Source organism: Balearica regulorum, chromosome 23 (genome assembly GCF_011004875.1).
Source record: "Balearica regulorum gibbericeps isolate bBalReg1 chromosome 23, bBalReg1.pri, whole genome shotgun sequence".
Lineage (NCBI taxonomy): Eukaryota > Metazoa > Chordata > Aves > Gruiformes > Gruidae > Balearica > Balearica regulorum.
Window position 1 is genome coordinate 7,600,504 of NC_046206.1, and position 13,370 is coordinate 7,613,873.

General features: G+C 56.6%; 3 protein-coding genes across 6 annotated transcripts; 1 reads left to right on the forward strand and 2 right to left on the reverse strand.

Annotated features, from left to right (window-relative positions):
* Nucleotides 1-922: 922 nt before the first annotated feature.
* On the reverse strand, nt 923-6,361 carry DDX25 (DEAD-box helicase 25). The gene is given in 12 exon segments (XM_075774786.1): nt 923-1,524; nt 2,446-2,634; nt 2,755-2,917; nt 3,348-3,585; nt 3,932-4,109; nt 4,475-4,589; nt 5,271-5,373; nt 5,490-5,582; nt 5,677-5,812; nt 6,060-6,104; nt 6,185-6,248; nt 6,251-6,361. Coding segments are annotated over 12 exon segments (1,497 nt in total). The 3' UTR covers nt 923-1,462.
* Nucleotides 6,362-6,379: 18 nt separating this feature from the next.
* PUS3 (pseudouridine synthase 3) lies at nt 6,380-13,018 on the forward strand. Of its 2 annotated transcripts, XM_075774772.1 has the most exons (6): nt 6,452-6,503; nt 8,409-8,479; nt 9,733-10,166; nt 11,357-11,922; nt 12,306-12,496; nt 12,604-13,018. In XM_075774772.1, the coding sequence occupies exons 3-6, from the start codon at nt 9,771-9,773 to the stop codon at nt 12,915-12,917; spliced, it is 1,467 nt and encodes a 488-aa protein (XP_075630887.1). In that variant the 5' UTR covers nt 6,452-6,503; nt 8,409-8,479; nt 9,733-9,770; the 3' UTR covers nt 12,918-13,018. The 2 variants fall into 2 exon arrangements, with proteins under 2 accessions (XP_075630888.1, XP_075630887.1); XM_075774773.1 differs by lacking the exon at nt 8,409-8,479 and having other exon boundaries at nt 6,380-6,503.
* On the reverse strand, nt 7,506-13,267 carry HYLS1 (HYLS1 centriolar and ciliogenesis associated). Of its 3 annotated transcripts, none has more exons than XM_075774781.1 (2): nt 13,083-13,267; nt 7,506-8,737 (listed from the first exon to the last, which is right to left on the reverse strand). In XM_075774781.1, exon 2 carries the CDS (start codon nt 8,730-8,732, stop codon nt 7,905-7,907), a length of 828 nt encoding a protein of 275 aa, XP_075630896.1. In that variant the 5' UTR covers nt 8,733-8,737; nt 13,083-13,267; the 3' UTR covers nt 7,506-7,904. The 3 variants fall into 3 exon arrangements, with proteins under 3 accessions (XP_075630896.1, XP_075630895.1, XP_075630894.1); XM_075774780.1 differs by lacking the exon at nt 13,083-13,267 and adding an exon at nt 11,567-11,706; XM_075774779.1 differs by lacking the exon at nt 13,083-13,267 and adding an exon at nt 10,002-10,135.
* Nucleotides 13,268-13,370: the final 103 nt, after the last annotated feature.

Genomic DNA, 13,370 nt, shown 5'->3' on the forward strand with positions numbered 1-13,370 from the left:
TCTCAGGGCACGCTCGTTGCAGGAATGGCAGCACCACCTCCTTCCCCGCTCGGGCAGGGGATTTATTCCTGGCTGTTACCCCCCCATCACCCCCTTTTTTTTGGCTAAACGATGGGAAATAAGGTGCCCCCCCCCTCAGTGGATAACGTGGGGTTGGGGAAGCCGGGGGGAGCCGGGCGCTCGGTGGCACACAGGGTTTGATATTTCATCTCCCGCTCGCCGCCGCGCCCCGGCCCATCAAACATTCATGGGGGGGGCGGCAACGCTGTAACGCAATGCCAGGGGGCTGGGGCACCCCCGCGGGAGGGTTGGGGGGTGCAGACGGTGGGGCCGGGGGGGCACACGGTCCCGTTACCTCCCATCCTCGAAGCCGACATCCGCCTAGGAAGGGCCTGAAACCCAGGACAGCCCAGCGGCTGAAATTCCCCTAAAATCGGGCATTTGAGATTGAATTATCCCTGAATCTTTGGGGCAGGGAGGACGTTCCTGCCCCAGGGATGCCGGAGCTTCGTCCGGGCAGGGAAGGGGCTGATAACACAGGGGGAAAAAAAAAAAATAATTCCCAAATACCAGGATTTTCTGGGGCATCGGGGGAGGCGGTAACCTTCCAGGCAGCGTGGCCAAACCAACCAACCTCCCCTGACTTGATTCTTTAATTGCTTGTTACCAAAAATTATACGGTTAACGCTGAACATCAGACAACCTGCAAAGAGGGGCTTTTTTGGGCTCGAAATACCCCAAAATGGGTTCAAGTTTGTGCCTGGACAGGTTGGGTTGGAAATAAATTGGAAAGCTGAAGTGAGGGGGAGCGGTAGCAAACACCCCCCTTGTCAACACTTCCACCTAACAAAAATCCTTCTGCAAGTAAAACAAGTGATGAATCCCGAGGGATTTCGGCAATGGAGGAGCAGCACCGCCCTAGTAATTAGAAATCATTCCCGTTTATTAATTAGCTCTGGGGACAAACAGAGCCCACGTGGGGACAGGCACCGCAGCCCAATCTCCTGCTGCCATCTAGCGAGACCTGGTTATTTATTTCCTTTTTTAATGACTCGCTGCTTTCTCCCGATTTTCATATTAAAGTTTTCTCTGAGATTTTATGGGCAGAAACACTGCCTGGAGACGAGCAGGAGCTTTTTTAGGCCAGTTACAGGGGTTTTTTTACCCATTTTCTGACTCCGAGCGCAGTCAGACCCCTTTTTGAGGAGCCTTACCCCAGGTTCAGCCCCTCAGGGAATTCCTCAAGCCGTGGCTGTGAAAAATCTCAGCGCTAGAACCAGAAACAAAACCAAGGCCGATCATCGCCCAGCCTGAGGTTTTCTTCTAGAACACCACAACAAAACCAAACAGCTTTGGGAAAGTTGTACGAGAACTGGGAGATTTTTGTTTTCCCCCGCTTGTAACTTTTCCTTCCATTTTGAACCAAAACTCTGATCCAGGGGAGCAAATCCCCGCACCTCACTCAGTTTTCAAGCTTCTCGAGCTCGTCCATGTCATCTGGGTCCAGCTGCTTGATCTTGGTCTCTGGAAGAAGGAAAAAAAAATAATAAATATTGACAGTGCTTGGCACAAACAGGGTAAAACCAAAGCCCAGCCACCCCGCAAGCCGGCGTTCGCGTTCCAGCTCAGCGTCGTGTTTCCATGCTGCGACCTCTGAGCGACAGTCAAATAAATTTGGAGAAAGCGGAGCGTGGACGGGATGAAGCGGCTAAGGAAGCAAGAGGCAGCCCAAGCGAGCAGCGGCGAGTCGCGTTAGGGGGTTTTGGATGTGCTGCTGGCTCCCTGCTCCCACCTGGGAAGCGATGCAGGACGGGGAAGGGGCGTTATCGTCGTCAGGCAGCCCCCCGGCCCTCGAATCGAAATGTCACGGTGTTAAAAAGCGAAAGTCGGGTCGCCGGGAGCTCATCTGCTCAGATTTTTGTCCCGTGGAAATCCCACGCTGGGCTCCTTCGGCTAGTTCTGTCGTTGTTAAAGCTGCTCATCGCAGTCGGACGACGCTTCTGCTGCTCGGAATAAAACTTCTTTGCCAGACTGGTGTCTTCTGCTGCCTTGGGCTCGTTCGGTGCTTAAATTTCAAGGACAAGCTGCCACGACAGTTCAGCAGCTCCAAGGGGGAAACTGAGGCAGGAATGTGGTTTTCTGCGTGCCGGAAGGTTCCGATAACCACCTTTTCCCTAAAAATCGCAGGAAAAACAGGCACCGGAATTTGAAAATCCACTGGTGCAGCCACGGCATCTTGCAAATCCTGTGAAAATCCTCTTGCCATTTATGACGGACAATCGATTTGCCAAAAAAACCAACCGAAAAGGGCGAGGGGCTGAAGGAAAAGCCGCATCCGTCGCCCGCACCGCGTGGGAGCAGCCCAACAGACGGGACACGAGCCGGAGGGGGAATCACCGGTCCCAAAACCGCCTCCTGGAGAGGCGGATATGTGCAGATACTCACGGAAATGCTCCTCTATCATCTGCACCAGCCCCACGTTCTGGCTTTCCACCATGCTGAAGGCAATGCCCTTCTTCCCGAAGCGTCCCGTTCGCCCGATGCGGTGGAGGTAGGTCTCGAAATCCGGCTCACTGTTCTGATCGGTGGGGAGGCTGAAGTTCACCACGATGGTGACCTGCTGCACGTCGATCCCTGAGGGAGAGGGACAGAAGGAGGGGCTGCGGAAAGGGGCCACCTCAAGCGGGAGAGGCCAGGAAGCGCGTTTCAACGCCACTGGAAAGAAAAAAGGCCGTGGGGTTTTTCCGGAAGTACCTCTGGCGCAGACATTGGTGGCGATGAGGACCTTCTCCTTCCCGTCGCGGAAGCGTTGGATGACATCAGCGCGCTGGGCTACCGTCAGCTCGGCCGTCAGGATGGCTACCTGGTGCCCGTCCTGGCTCATCTCCACCGACAGCCAGTCCGCGCTCCGACGAGTCTGGGTGCACAGGGAGCAGCAGGATGAGGTCTCGCGGCAGCTCCGCTCGCCCCCAGCCAACCCTGCCCCAATGTTTCCCCCCTCCCACATCCCCTGCTCCTTTTAACTCCCCAAAGTAACGGCAAAACCTGGATGCGGAGGAGCAAGAAGCCTCTGTTGGAAGAGGCAGCGCAAAGCGTGGGGGGACACACAGTGTGTTTTCCACGCGCTGGTGGCTGCAGGAGCCAGGCAAAGCCGGTCCCGAGGCGTAGGAGAGACTGTTAAAACACCGGCCGCCTTTAAACGCTTGGCGCCACGCGTTCCCCACCCCTCCCGGGGGTCCGCTCCTCCGTTTTTAGGGGCCTGGGAAGGATCCTCCCCCAACCGACGCTGTGAACGGAACCATTTTCTGACTGCAAATAATCTCTCCAGGCAGGCCGAGGCGCTTCACCTGGCAGAAGATCATGGCCTGGCCGATGGTGACGCTGCCGTAGATGTTGCAGAGGGCTCTGTACTTCTCCTCCCTGCTCCTGCAGACGAAGAAGTACTGCCTGATGTTGCTGAGGGTGAGCTCTTCCTCGCGCAGCTTTATCACGATGGGGTTGGAGACGATTTGCACGGCGAAAGCCCGTACAGATTCCTTGAAGGTGGCCGAGAACAGCAGCATCTGGCAGCCCTTGGGTAAAGCCCTGGAGGGGAGAAAAAGGATTTGTCAGTCCCGGAGAGCAGCCTGGAGCCCAGATGTAGTCACCAGAAGGAAAATAAAAAAAAAAAAGCTGATTTAAGCTGATTTTCTGTCACCTTCCAGAGAAAGCAAGCCTAAGGGCTCAAAGGAGAGGGAAGGGAGATAAAAGCCTTCCTGTGTGTCTCATGGATGTGGTTTTACAGAAAGCCGGGTCCCTGGACTCACGTTTCCCCTCTGGCGTCACAGGGACACACCCTCTCACTGCCAATTCGGTGACGCATTCCCTCAAAGCTGAGCAAAGAAGAGGAAAAAAACAGGGAAATGGGACGGCAGCCAGCGGGAACGCTCACCTCTGAATGCGAATGCTTTGATAGGAGAGGCCCTGGGAGTCGATCATGATGTCGGCCTCGTCCAGCACGAACATGGTGATCTTCTTCACGTCCACGACCCTCCGTTTGAAACACCAGTCCAGCATCGTCCCCGGCGTCCCGATGACGATCTGCTCCTCCAGCGCGGCGCCCTGCAGAACTGCGAGGGGGGAAATGGCAGCCGACCAACCCCCAAACACAACGCGTTCCTGCCGCTCGAGCGCGATTTTTTCCCCTCGGTTACGTCAGAGTCCAGCCACCCGGCAATGCCTTTGAGGGGATCATCGCAAAGCCGAGCTCGAGATTAAAATCGCACAGCCCTGGAGGGGTGGAAACCAGCCCCACGTGGGAAGGGGGGAGCCTGGAAGCAGCCAGCGGCAGTTTAAAGGCCCCTTAGCAGGAGAGGGGAATACAGACACCATTTTATGTGCCCTCACGGAGCTCTGTGCAGCTCCCAGTAACTCAAGGCTGCACGAGAGGATCCCTACGCTCGTTAACGCTCCCGTTCCAGCGCTGGCAGCTCACCTCGGTTTCCCCGGACGGCGTAGGTAACCTTGATGTTGGCGCAAAAGCGCCCGATGGTCTCGATCACGCGCCCAATCTGCAGGGCCAGCTCATAGGTGGGAGCCAGGCAGAGGCACTTGAGGGGGAGAGAAGAGAAACGCCTCGTCGATTAAAAGCCAAGGGCGCTCCCGGGATGGGATACGCACAGGGATGGGAAAGAATTGCACAGGGAAAATCCCACGCCGCTAAATTCCCTCAAAAGCGGAGGGGCATCATCAGGGCGTTGGTCACAGGTGGAGGTTAGGGAGCTGGGGATGCAGCACAGCTCTGGGGACAGAGGCAGAAAGATGTTGCTGTAGCTACTCTTGAGGGGGAAATTTGTCTCGTGAAGCACACTGCAGTTCATTTCCGTGCCCAGCTTTGAAACAACCACTTAAATCGCCCCGTACACTTGAGATGGGAGGCTTTAAGTAACAGCAACCAGCTCGCAGAGCTGATTCCGCATGTGGAGAGGTGACTGGGGCTCGCAGGGGTGTTTAAGCCTCCAGAAAGCCAGCCCTCGCTGCAGCTGCTTTTCAAAATTTAAATCCCAGGATATCTAAAGCCTGGTTTAAACCGCTGCTAGCCAGTAAAAGTACTTCCCTTTAGCGGGCACCACACTTTCTGTCCTACCTGCTGCTCTGACAGTTCCTGGGGGGGGTTTATCGTCCCCCTTCAGTGGACAAAATCATAAAGAGACAGGGACAAAAACCTCAGGGCAGCGTCTCGAGGGCTTGGGCAAACCCCTCCAGCATCAGCTTTCCCTTTCCTACGTTACCTGTGGGTATTTCTCAGCAGCATTAACTCTGCTCAGCATCGCCAAGACAAAAGCTGCCGTTTTCCCTGTCCCTGACTGGCTCTGGGCAATCAGATTTTGGGGCCTGCAAGGCAAAGGCTGCTTAGCAGAACGCAAGGGTTGGGTGTCCCCAGATCAGCGTCCCAACGCCGGGGATGCCGCGAGGGAGGCAGGGCTCACCCGCACAGCGTTACTACTCACGGGTACGCCAGCATGATTGGCAGAGCCGTCTCCTGGATTTTGGAGGGTCTGTTGAAGCCCATGATGTAAATCCCCTGCAGAAGCTCTTTCTTCCTGTTAAAAAAAAAAAAAAAAAAAAAAAAAAAAAGCATCAAAAAGGGCCCGTTTGACCAAAAACAGCGGGCCTCGTGCTTTGCCGGCAACTCACAGCGGCAGCTCTTCGAAGGTTTTGACGGAGAAGAGCGGGGAGCTGGGGTCCTGCTGCAGGATCTCCACGTGATGGCTGGACTCCACGAGGGACGTGCGGATCAGCTTGTTCAGCAGGGAGGTTTCCGCCGAGTCCACTGGAAAAGGCAGAAACTTGTTAAAATACAAAAAAAAAAGACATTTTATGAGAAGCCTCTCCCCCTGTCCCACAAATACCGGGGTCTCCGGCCACCCCCTCTCTTAGGCACCCTCGACACCGCTAAGGCCTGTAGGTAGTTAGTGCGGGGGGGCGCGGCTCGCCACGGAACCCCCCCAACACCTCAGTTTCCCCCGCCTGCTTCAAGGGGAGGCCCGGGGGCCACGCTCCGAGGCGCGGGGACCCACCTCTGTCGTCGTCGTCCTCCTCCTCCTTCTCATCGCCGCGGCCTCCTGAGGGAGGAGAGCCGGGGTGTGAGGCCGAGGCCGAGGCCGGGGCCCTCCCTCAGGCGGGGGCCGAGGCCTCCCCTTACCCCGGCGGTACACGAAGGGGTCCCGGCGGCGCGGCAGGGGGGACAGCCCGGGGAGCTGGGGAGGGGGGGAGAGGCGGCCGTTACCGGGGTACGGAGGGGCTGCGGCCCCGCGGGACCGGGTGAACCCCCGGCACCCACCCGCCCCGACCAGCCGCCGCTGTCCCCCGCCGCAGCCATGGCGCCTGGCTCATCAATATTCATGAGGCGCGGGGGGCGCCCCCTGGCGGGCGGGAGGACCGCCCCTCCCGCAGGCGACACCGGACGGGGCGGGCGCTTCCGGGGCAACCGGCACCGGGCCCGGGGCGGCCTCGTCCCGCAGGTAGGGCCGGCGGCCGGCCGGGGCGGGGGGGAGCCTGTAGGCGGTGGTCCCCGTAGGGTGGTGGGGGACAGGGATCTACCCTACAGGGCGCTGGGGGACCCTGGGGTGCTGGGGACAGGGATCTACCCCACAGGGTGCTGGGGGGGGCTGGAAGGGGCTGGGGGACCCTGGGGTGCTGGGGACAGGGATCTACCCCACAGGGCGCTGGGGGACCCTGGGGTGCGGCTGGGGGACCCTGGGGTGCTGGGGGCTGCAGGGGGTCCCTGGGGTGCTGGGGACAGGGATCTGCCCCACGGGGCGCTGGGCACAGGGACCCCGGGGCGGGGGGTGTCCCCAGGGTGATAGAGGAGCAGGGACCCCATGGGGCTTCGGGGGGGGTCCCTGGGGACAGAGACTGTCCCCTATATGGTGGTGGGGTCCTTGGGGTGCTGGGCAGAGGGAGCCCCGGGGTGGGGAGGGTCCCCTCCACAGACAGGGATCCTGTAGGGTGCAGCAGTGGTCCCTGTAGGGTTTGGGGGGGGGGGTGTCCCTGGAGGAGCAGGGACCCCATAGGGCAGTATGGGGGTCCCTCAGGTTCTGGTGGGCAAAGGCCCCCTCGTAGGTGGATGGGGGGTCCACAGGGTGCTGGAGAGCCAGGGATCCCCCAACTTTGGGTGACAGCAGGGTCCCCAAGCTGGGGGCAGCTGTGTCCCCCCCAAACCTGGGCTGCCATCACCCCCTTCTCCAGCCACACCCCCAGGTTTTGGGGACCTTTTCCAGGGCGGGGGGCTCCCCAACCTCTCGCCCTGCCGTGGCTTCAAGGGCTTTTCCTGTGCAAGAACTGCAACGGCGTCCGTCCATCTCCATACCTGGGGAAAGATAATAGTAATATTATCTTCACTTCATCTTAAAGCTCATTTATTTTATAAAAAAACCCACGATGTAAAACAAGGCAAGGTTATGTCTAAAATAATAGACACGGCTTTACGAGATGTTTCTAATTAACCCACAGAACCACAACAAATCTTTCCACACGCTTTATTAAAGGAAGATATTGCTGAGACGCCGTCAATAAAACCGCCTCAACAGCTCACATAACAATCCAGGGGTGATTAGATGCCCAAAAATTGCATATTCTGTTCTTATTTCTCCCGACAGTTGGAAAGTCTCACAGGCTGCCCGGTTTTTCAGTGCCTGCTCTCCGTACCCCTGCTCTTCGTAACTTCGCACAACGCGGCAGGGGCACCGGGATGTTTTACCCAGCCCATTTAATAACCCCAGGTGCTGTGTAAAGTATAAAACCCGCTTGAAATGCCAAAAAAAAAAAGAAAGATTTTTCCAAACGATCAAGGATGTTGAGGAGGAATAAAGTACTGAGGAGAGCAGCATTAACGGATTGGTGTGGAGCGGGGCTTTAGGAAACTAGGAGGTGTTTTTTCTGGGGATGAGGCCGTTGGCCAGGTCCCAGCGCACCTCCCAGCGCAGGGCAGCTCTCTTTTTTTCGGTTGGCACGGTGTAATCGTTGGGGATGTAGAGGTGCTGCGGCTTGCTGGGGAGCTCGGGTCTGCAGAGCATCTGCTCCCGAATACCCCAGCGCAGTTCTTGCCGTTGATCCTCCCCTGGGATTCGGAATTTTTCCCATTCTCGTTTATATTCAAAATATTTGGCCACCCGGTCGGTTTTTCCCCGGTTACGGCCCAGCGGCTCAAACCGTGGAGGAATGAAGGACTTGGGTTGTCCCGCTGCAGCGCTGTACTGAGACACGGGAGAGCTCCGGCTCCCGAAATCCCCAAGGAGAAAGGTGGGGCTGTCCCCACGGGACCACCGGTGAGGGGATTCGTCAAGGGAGCTGCTGCTCGTCTCGATTTCCCCCTCGGAGATGCTGTCCTCTGGACCGGTCCTTAACTGAAGCATTTTCTGCCTCAGGTCCCAAACCTCGGCATCGCTCTCCAGCTCGCTGGTCGCTGACTCGTCAGAGACCTCTACTCCTCCGTCAGGTCTGCGCCTCAGCACCTTCCTTTTCATCAGCAACCTCCTGGTTCCCCTCCGATCCTCGGAAAATGTAGGAAGGGTTGGTCGTACCCCAAAAAAGAGGGAGGCCTCCGCGTAGGGATCGTCACAGGGACGTGCCCGCTCCTCGCTGCGTCCTTGCTGAGTGTACAGCTGGCTCGGGGCCGGCGTGGCTGCCAGCCGCTCCTCATCCTTGGGAGCGACCCAGCTATAGCTGTCCAGTCCCGTCATCTCCTCCATGATTTCTGCAAAAAAACCCAAACAAACCACAGTTAATTTCTTGCAGCATATGGCTGAAGACATAAAGGGGGGGCTCTGACGCTCAACTTCTGGGATTCGGGGTTGCGGTTAATCAGAGGGGGGGGGTCTGGGAGCACTGCTAAACCTCCTGCCGCCAGCAGAAGGCCCTTTCCCTGCAGCAAATTAAATTAAAAATTATGCTAAAATTAATTCTGCCACATAGAAAGCACTAACGGGACGATGGACAAACCCAGGGCAGATTCAGTTCGCTTTGTAAGCGGATGTATATAACAATTTTCCTCTCATTCTTGTTTTAAAAATGTGGTATCTAGTCATGATTTAATCTGGGGATGTCCAAGAGGGTATTTTACTTCCGCAGAGGAGGAAGAGGCTCAGCACGGCACGTTTAGATGCTTCTTTAGATGTTGGTTATCGTAGCCCAAAGGCTGTTTGAGTCTGGTTATAGTAAACCTCAAGACCCGCTGCGAAAAGGGATCCGGACACGATTTCCACTCACTACACAGGTCTGGGATATTTTACGCCGCAAAGCGGGTTTGAAAGAAAAAAAAAAAAAATTGCAAGTTTTTAACAGTAATGGAATGTTGGAGCAGATGGTGCGGCAAGATGAATGGCAGCCGTTAGCAGGCTGTCTGAAGTGTTGATGCTGGCTGAGCGCGGTGTGAAAATGGAAAGGGCTCCGTGACGGCTCGGCGCGGATAGCAAAAGGCTAGCCGGGAACGTGCTGCCACCGCCATGCCCGGGCTGACAGAGCAGATCCCATCGTTGGGAAGAGGAGTGATTAAATAGTGCCAAAAGAAGAGATTTGAGTAAGATGAAGCTGCCCTAGCTAAGCCCCCTCAGCCCTTCCCATGCTCTGCTCGGAACACTGAGGAGTTAAAAAACTAATTATTCTGCGGGTAACAATCATTTTACAGAGCAAACCTATAGGTGTAATAAAAGCCAGATAAAAATGCAACCCCCTGATCTCCTTTCTCTGCAGACCCCAAGGAGCTACCAGCAACTAATTGAGGCTCCAAGATGGCGGCTACGGCCGAGGAGACCGCAGTTACTGATCGAGAGGGACTCCTGAGGAGGGTGCGGGAGCTGGAAGAGGAGGTGAAGCGGCTGCAGGAGAAGCTCCAAGAGGACGAGGAGGGCGCCGGGAGAAGAGAGGCTCCTTTGGCTCCTGGGAAAGCCAAGAAACGCCAGCAACGGCCGTTCGATTTTGGCGCCTACGGCCGCAGACACGTGGCGCTGAGGATCGCCTACCTGGGCTGGGGCTACCAGGGGTTTGCCAGCCAGGAGAACACCAGCAACACCATCGAAGAGAAGCTGTTTGAAGCCTTGAAGAAGACACGGCTGGTAGACGACAGACAGACCTCCAACTACCACCGCTGCGGGCGGACAGACAAAGGAGTCAGCGCCTTCGGACAGGTCAGGATCCGCCCCCCATGGCTTTCCTGGGCTCCTCTGTGGGATGGAGATCCACTGGGATAACTGTCCTGCAGTGATGAGCCACAGCAGCACAGGTCGGATTCGTTTTTTTGAAAAGCCATCAGCTTTTAAATCTGAAAGTGAGCCTGGCGATGGCTTCCTGCATGCAGAATGATGGGTTTAGACCCTCAAAGTGTTTATTAGTGCTAGGTTTTTTCCATATTAGTGCTAGGGTTTTTTTCCAGGGGCTTGTTTTGAGAGGATGAAATGTTTTTTAGGCTGCAGCTTCCCCAATAGCTGCCAAAAAAAAAGGGGAGATGCCCCTTCCTCCACAGACGCACTTGTTGCTCTTCCTGTGCCGACTGCAGCGCTTGGCAGAGCCCTCTCAGCTCATTTAACTCACTAACCTACCAAAAAAAAAAAAAAATCCAAGAATTGGATAGCTTCCTGTGGAGTCAGGCAGCTGAATTCCTGTGCAGAAGGGTCTGAGGGGAGCCGCAGCTAACGGAAGGGAGCGTGGGAGTGGGAGCTGGAGGGAGGGGAGCGAGCTGGTCCGCTCGGTGGGCATGGAGCCATCAGGCCGGCTGAGCCGTCGGGGAAAGCGCAGCCCTTCCTGCGCTGTGACGGCTTGGCTGTCAGACCAGGCTCCTTCCCTCCCGGCTCAGGAAGTGGAGCTGGCTTAGCTTTTGCCTTGCCGGGGCGGTTTTGGCTCGGATGGGTGGTCTGCTCTTCCCTGCAAGATGAGCCGCATGAAATAAGGGCAGGGGCCGCCTTTTCTTGCATCGTTTAAAGCGCATGGGCACCTGCAGCGTTAATCAACTTGTTCCCACACCAGGCTTCCCAGACAGCAAGGCTGTTCCTGGGTTCAAGTCATCACCCCCAGCAAAAAAAGAAAAAAAGCACATTATATCCTAAAAACAGCGACTAAAGTTGAAGCCGTTTTGAAACCGTGCTATGTAGGCAGTCTGCAACTTTCTCTGTTTTATTAAAGGAATCCGTAGCATCTGCTAGGAGCCTTAGTAGAGGCATTTGCAGCTTTACCCGCAGGAAGGAGTGGTGAGATCGCCTGATTTAAGGCACCTTCATCTGTAGGAGATCCTGAATTCATTTCACAGCGGTGTAGGAAGACTTGGCTTAGCGCGCCTAATAGACCCATCTGCGATCTAATCCTGGTTTTCCTCATTTTGCAGGTGATTTCCCTAGATCTCCGCTCCAACCTGTCGGAGGGGAAGAAGCTAAATGGCCACGAGGGCGATTCGGGAGGCAAAAGCGAGGGGGAGGAGGAGCTCCGCTACACCCATATTCTGAACAGGGTGCTGCCACCTGATATCCGGGTGCTGGCCTGGGCCCCTGTGGAGCCCGATTTCAGCGCCCGGTTCAGCTGCCTCAAGAGGACCTACCGATACTTCTTCCCCTGCGCCAACCTGGACGTGCCCCTCATGCACGTCGCAGCCCAGAGGTACGTGGGGACACACGATTTCCGTAACCTGTGTAAAATGGACGTCGCCAATGGGGTGGTCAACTTCCAGAGAACGATTCTCAGTGCTGGAGTAACGTGGGTGGAGAGAGGAGGAGAGAGCGGGCTGCAGGATCCCTTCCGTCTGTGCCAGTTTGAAGTGACAGGACAGGCGTTCCTCTATCACCAAGTCCGCTGCATGATGGCGATCCTCTTCCTCATCGGCCAGAGGATGGAGAGGCCAGAGATCATTGATGAGCTGCTGGATGTGGAGAAAAACCCCCGAAAACCTCAGTACAGGTATGGAAAACTCGGGAAAACCTCCTGGGCTGCTTTGCAAAGCGCAGCGGAAGAATAGCCGGCTGCATGTGAAGTCCTGCTGGCAAAGTACTTCTCTGCCAGCCTGTGAAGCAGTCTCTCACAATGCGGAAGCAAGCTGCCAGCAGCCTCTCTGGGAGGTATCTCTGAGGATCCCGTTTTTCTTGCTCTTGGACAAGCCTTTGATGGCTTTAGTCCTTGGTATTCAGTTAAAACTAATCCAGTTTTTAATCGGAAAAAGGAGTTCTGTGAAAGACAGGGCTGTTTCTGGCAGAAAGGACAGGCTGACGCCTGTTGCACGAGCCTTTTTTGTCATGGCATCCCTCCAGGCAGCAACATGCAACGCCTTCTCTCCTCTTCCCTAGCATGGCAGTCGAGTTTCCCCTCGTCCTGTACGACTGCGAGTTCGAAAACCTTCAGTGGCTCTACGACCGAGAGGTGCAGGAGTTCAACGTTACCCACCTACAGCAGCTCTGGGCCAACCACGCAGTCAAAACTCAAGTGCTACGGGACATGTTACGAGGGCTCGATGCTGCTCCCGTGGCTACGGGGAAAAGTAAGGGATGGTTTTGTGGGAATACCTTAGGAGGGGGGTAACTGGTTTAGCAAAAAAAAAAAAAAAAAGGAAGGAAAACCACTGGTATTTTTTCACTTATATCACAGGCCCAGGGAACAGCATGACCGTCCTCTGGGGAGACGCGAAGCCTCCACTCTGCAGCCAGGTCAGCGGCTTTGTGGAAGGCATCAAAGCCCGCACCTACAAGCCTTTACTGACCCGCCCCAAGTGCGAGGGGCTGGAGGCCCGCATCCGCCACTTTGTGCGGAGAGGCCGCATCGAAACCCCCCGGGGCCTGGAGATGGGGGGGGACGGGGACGAGCAGCCCCCCGAGACCAAGAGGAGCCATCACAGCGATGTCCAAGGGAGCGGCAGCACCGCGGAGCAGCCATCCAAGCGGGTCTGCGTCAACATTGAGTGACGGTGACAGGTCACCTCAGCTCAAGGGCAGCAACTTGCCGCTTTCCTCTTTTTTAATTGAAAATGCAATTTTCTAGTGGTATTTTTATAAATTTGAAGAAACCCCGCAGAGTGTGCTGGCCTGGAAGGGGATGGGGGGTGCCTCAGCCCCCTCAGGGCTACTCACCTGACTGTGGGGCGGCACTGGGGATGGAGGGCTGTACTGAGGCGGACGCGGCCCACCCAGCTGCTCGGCGTCCCCACGGGCCCCCGGTACCTGACTGGGCCCGGCTGCCCCCGTCCTCCCGCCGCGACCGTTACCAGCCGCTAACCGTCGCCGGTGTTCAAACAGCCGGGCGGGGGCGGGGCCCTCCCCCGAGGCCTGCCCTTCGCGGCGGCGCCATTGGGCGGTGTGAGTGTCGCTCGGCTGGCCGCCCCCTTCCGATTGGACGCGCGGGCTGAAGTACCGCCTCCC

Excerpts from the sequence above, each read along its gene's own strand:
- PUS3 (XM_075774773.1), top strand. The coding sequence starts at position 9,771 with ATGGCGGCTACGGCCGAGGAGACCGCAGTTACTGATCGAGAGGGACTC. Across the intron at positions 11,923-12,305 it reads CCCCGAAAACCTCAGTACAG|CATGGCAGTCGAGTTTCCCC; the intron begins GTATGGAAAACT and ends CCTCTTCCCTAG. Across the intron at positions 12,497-12,603 it reads TCCCGTGGCTACGGGGAAAA|GCCCAGGGAACAGCATGACC; the intron begins GTAAGGGATGGT and ends CTTATATCACAG.
- HYLS1 (XM_075774781.1), bottom strand. The coding sequence starts at position 8,732 with ATGGAGGAGATGACGGGACTGGACAGCTATAGCTGGGTCGCTCCCAAG.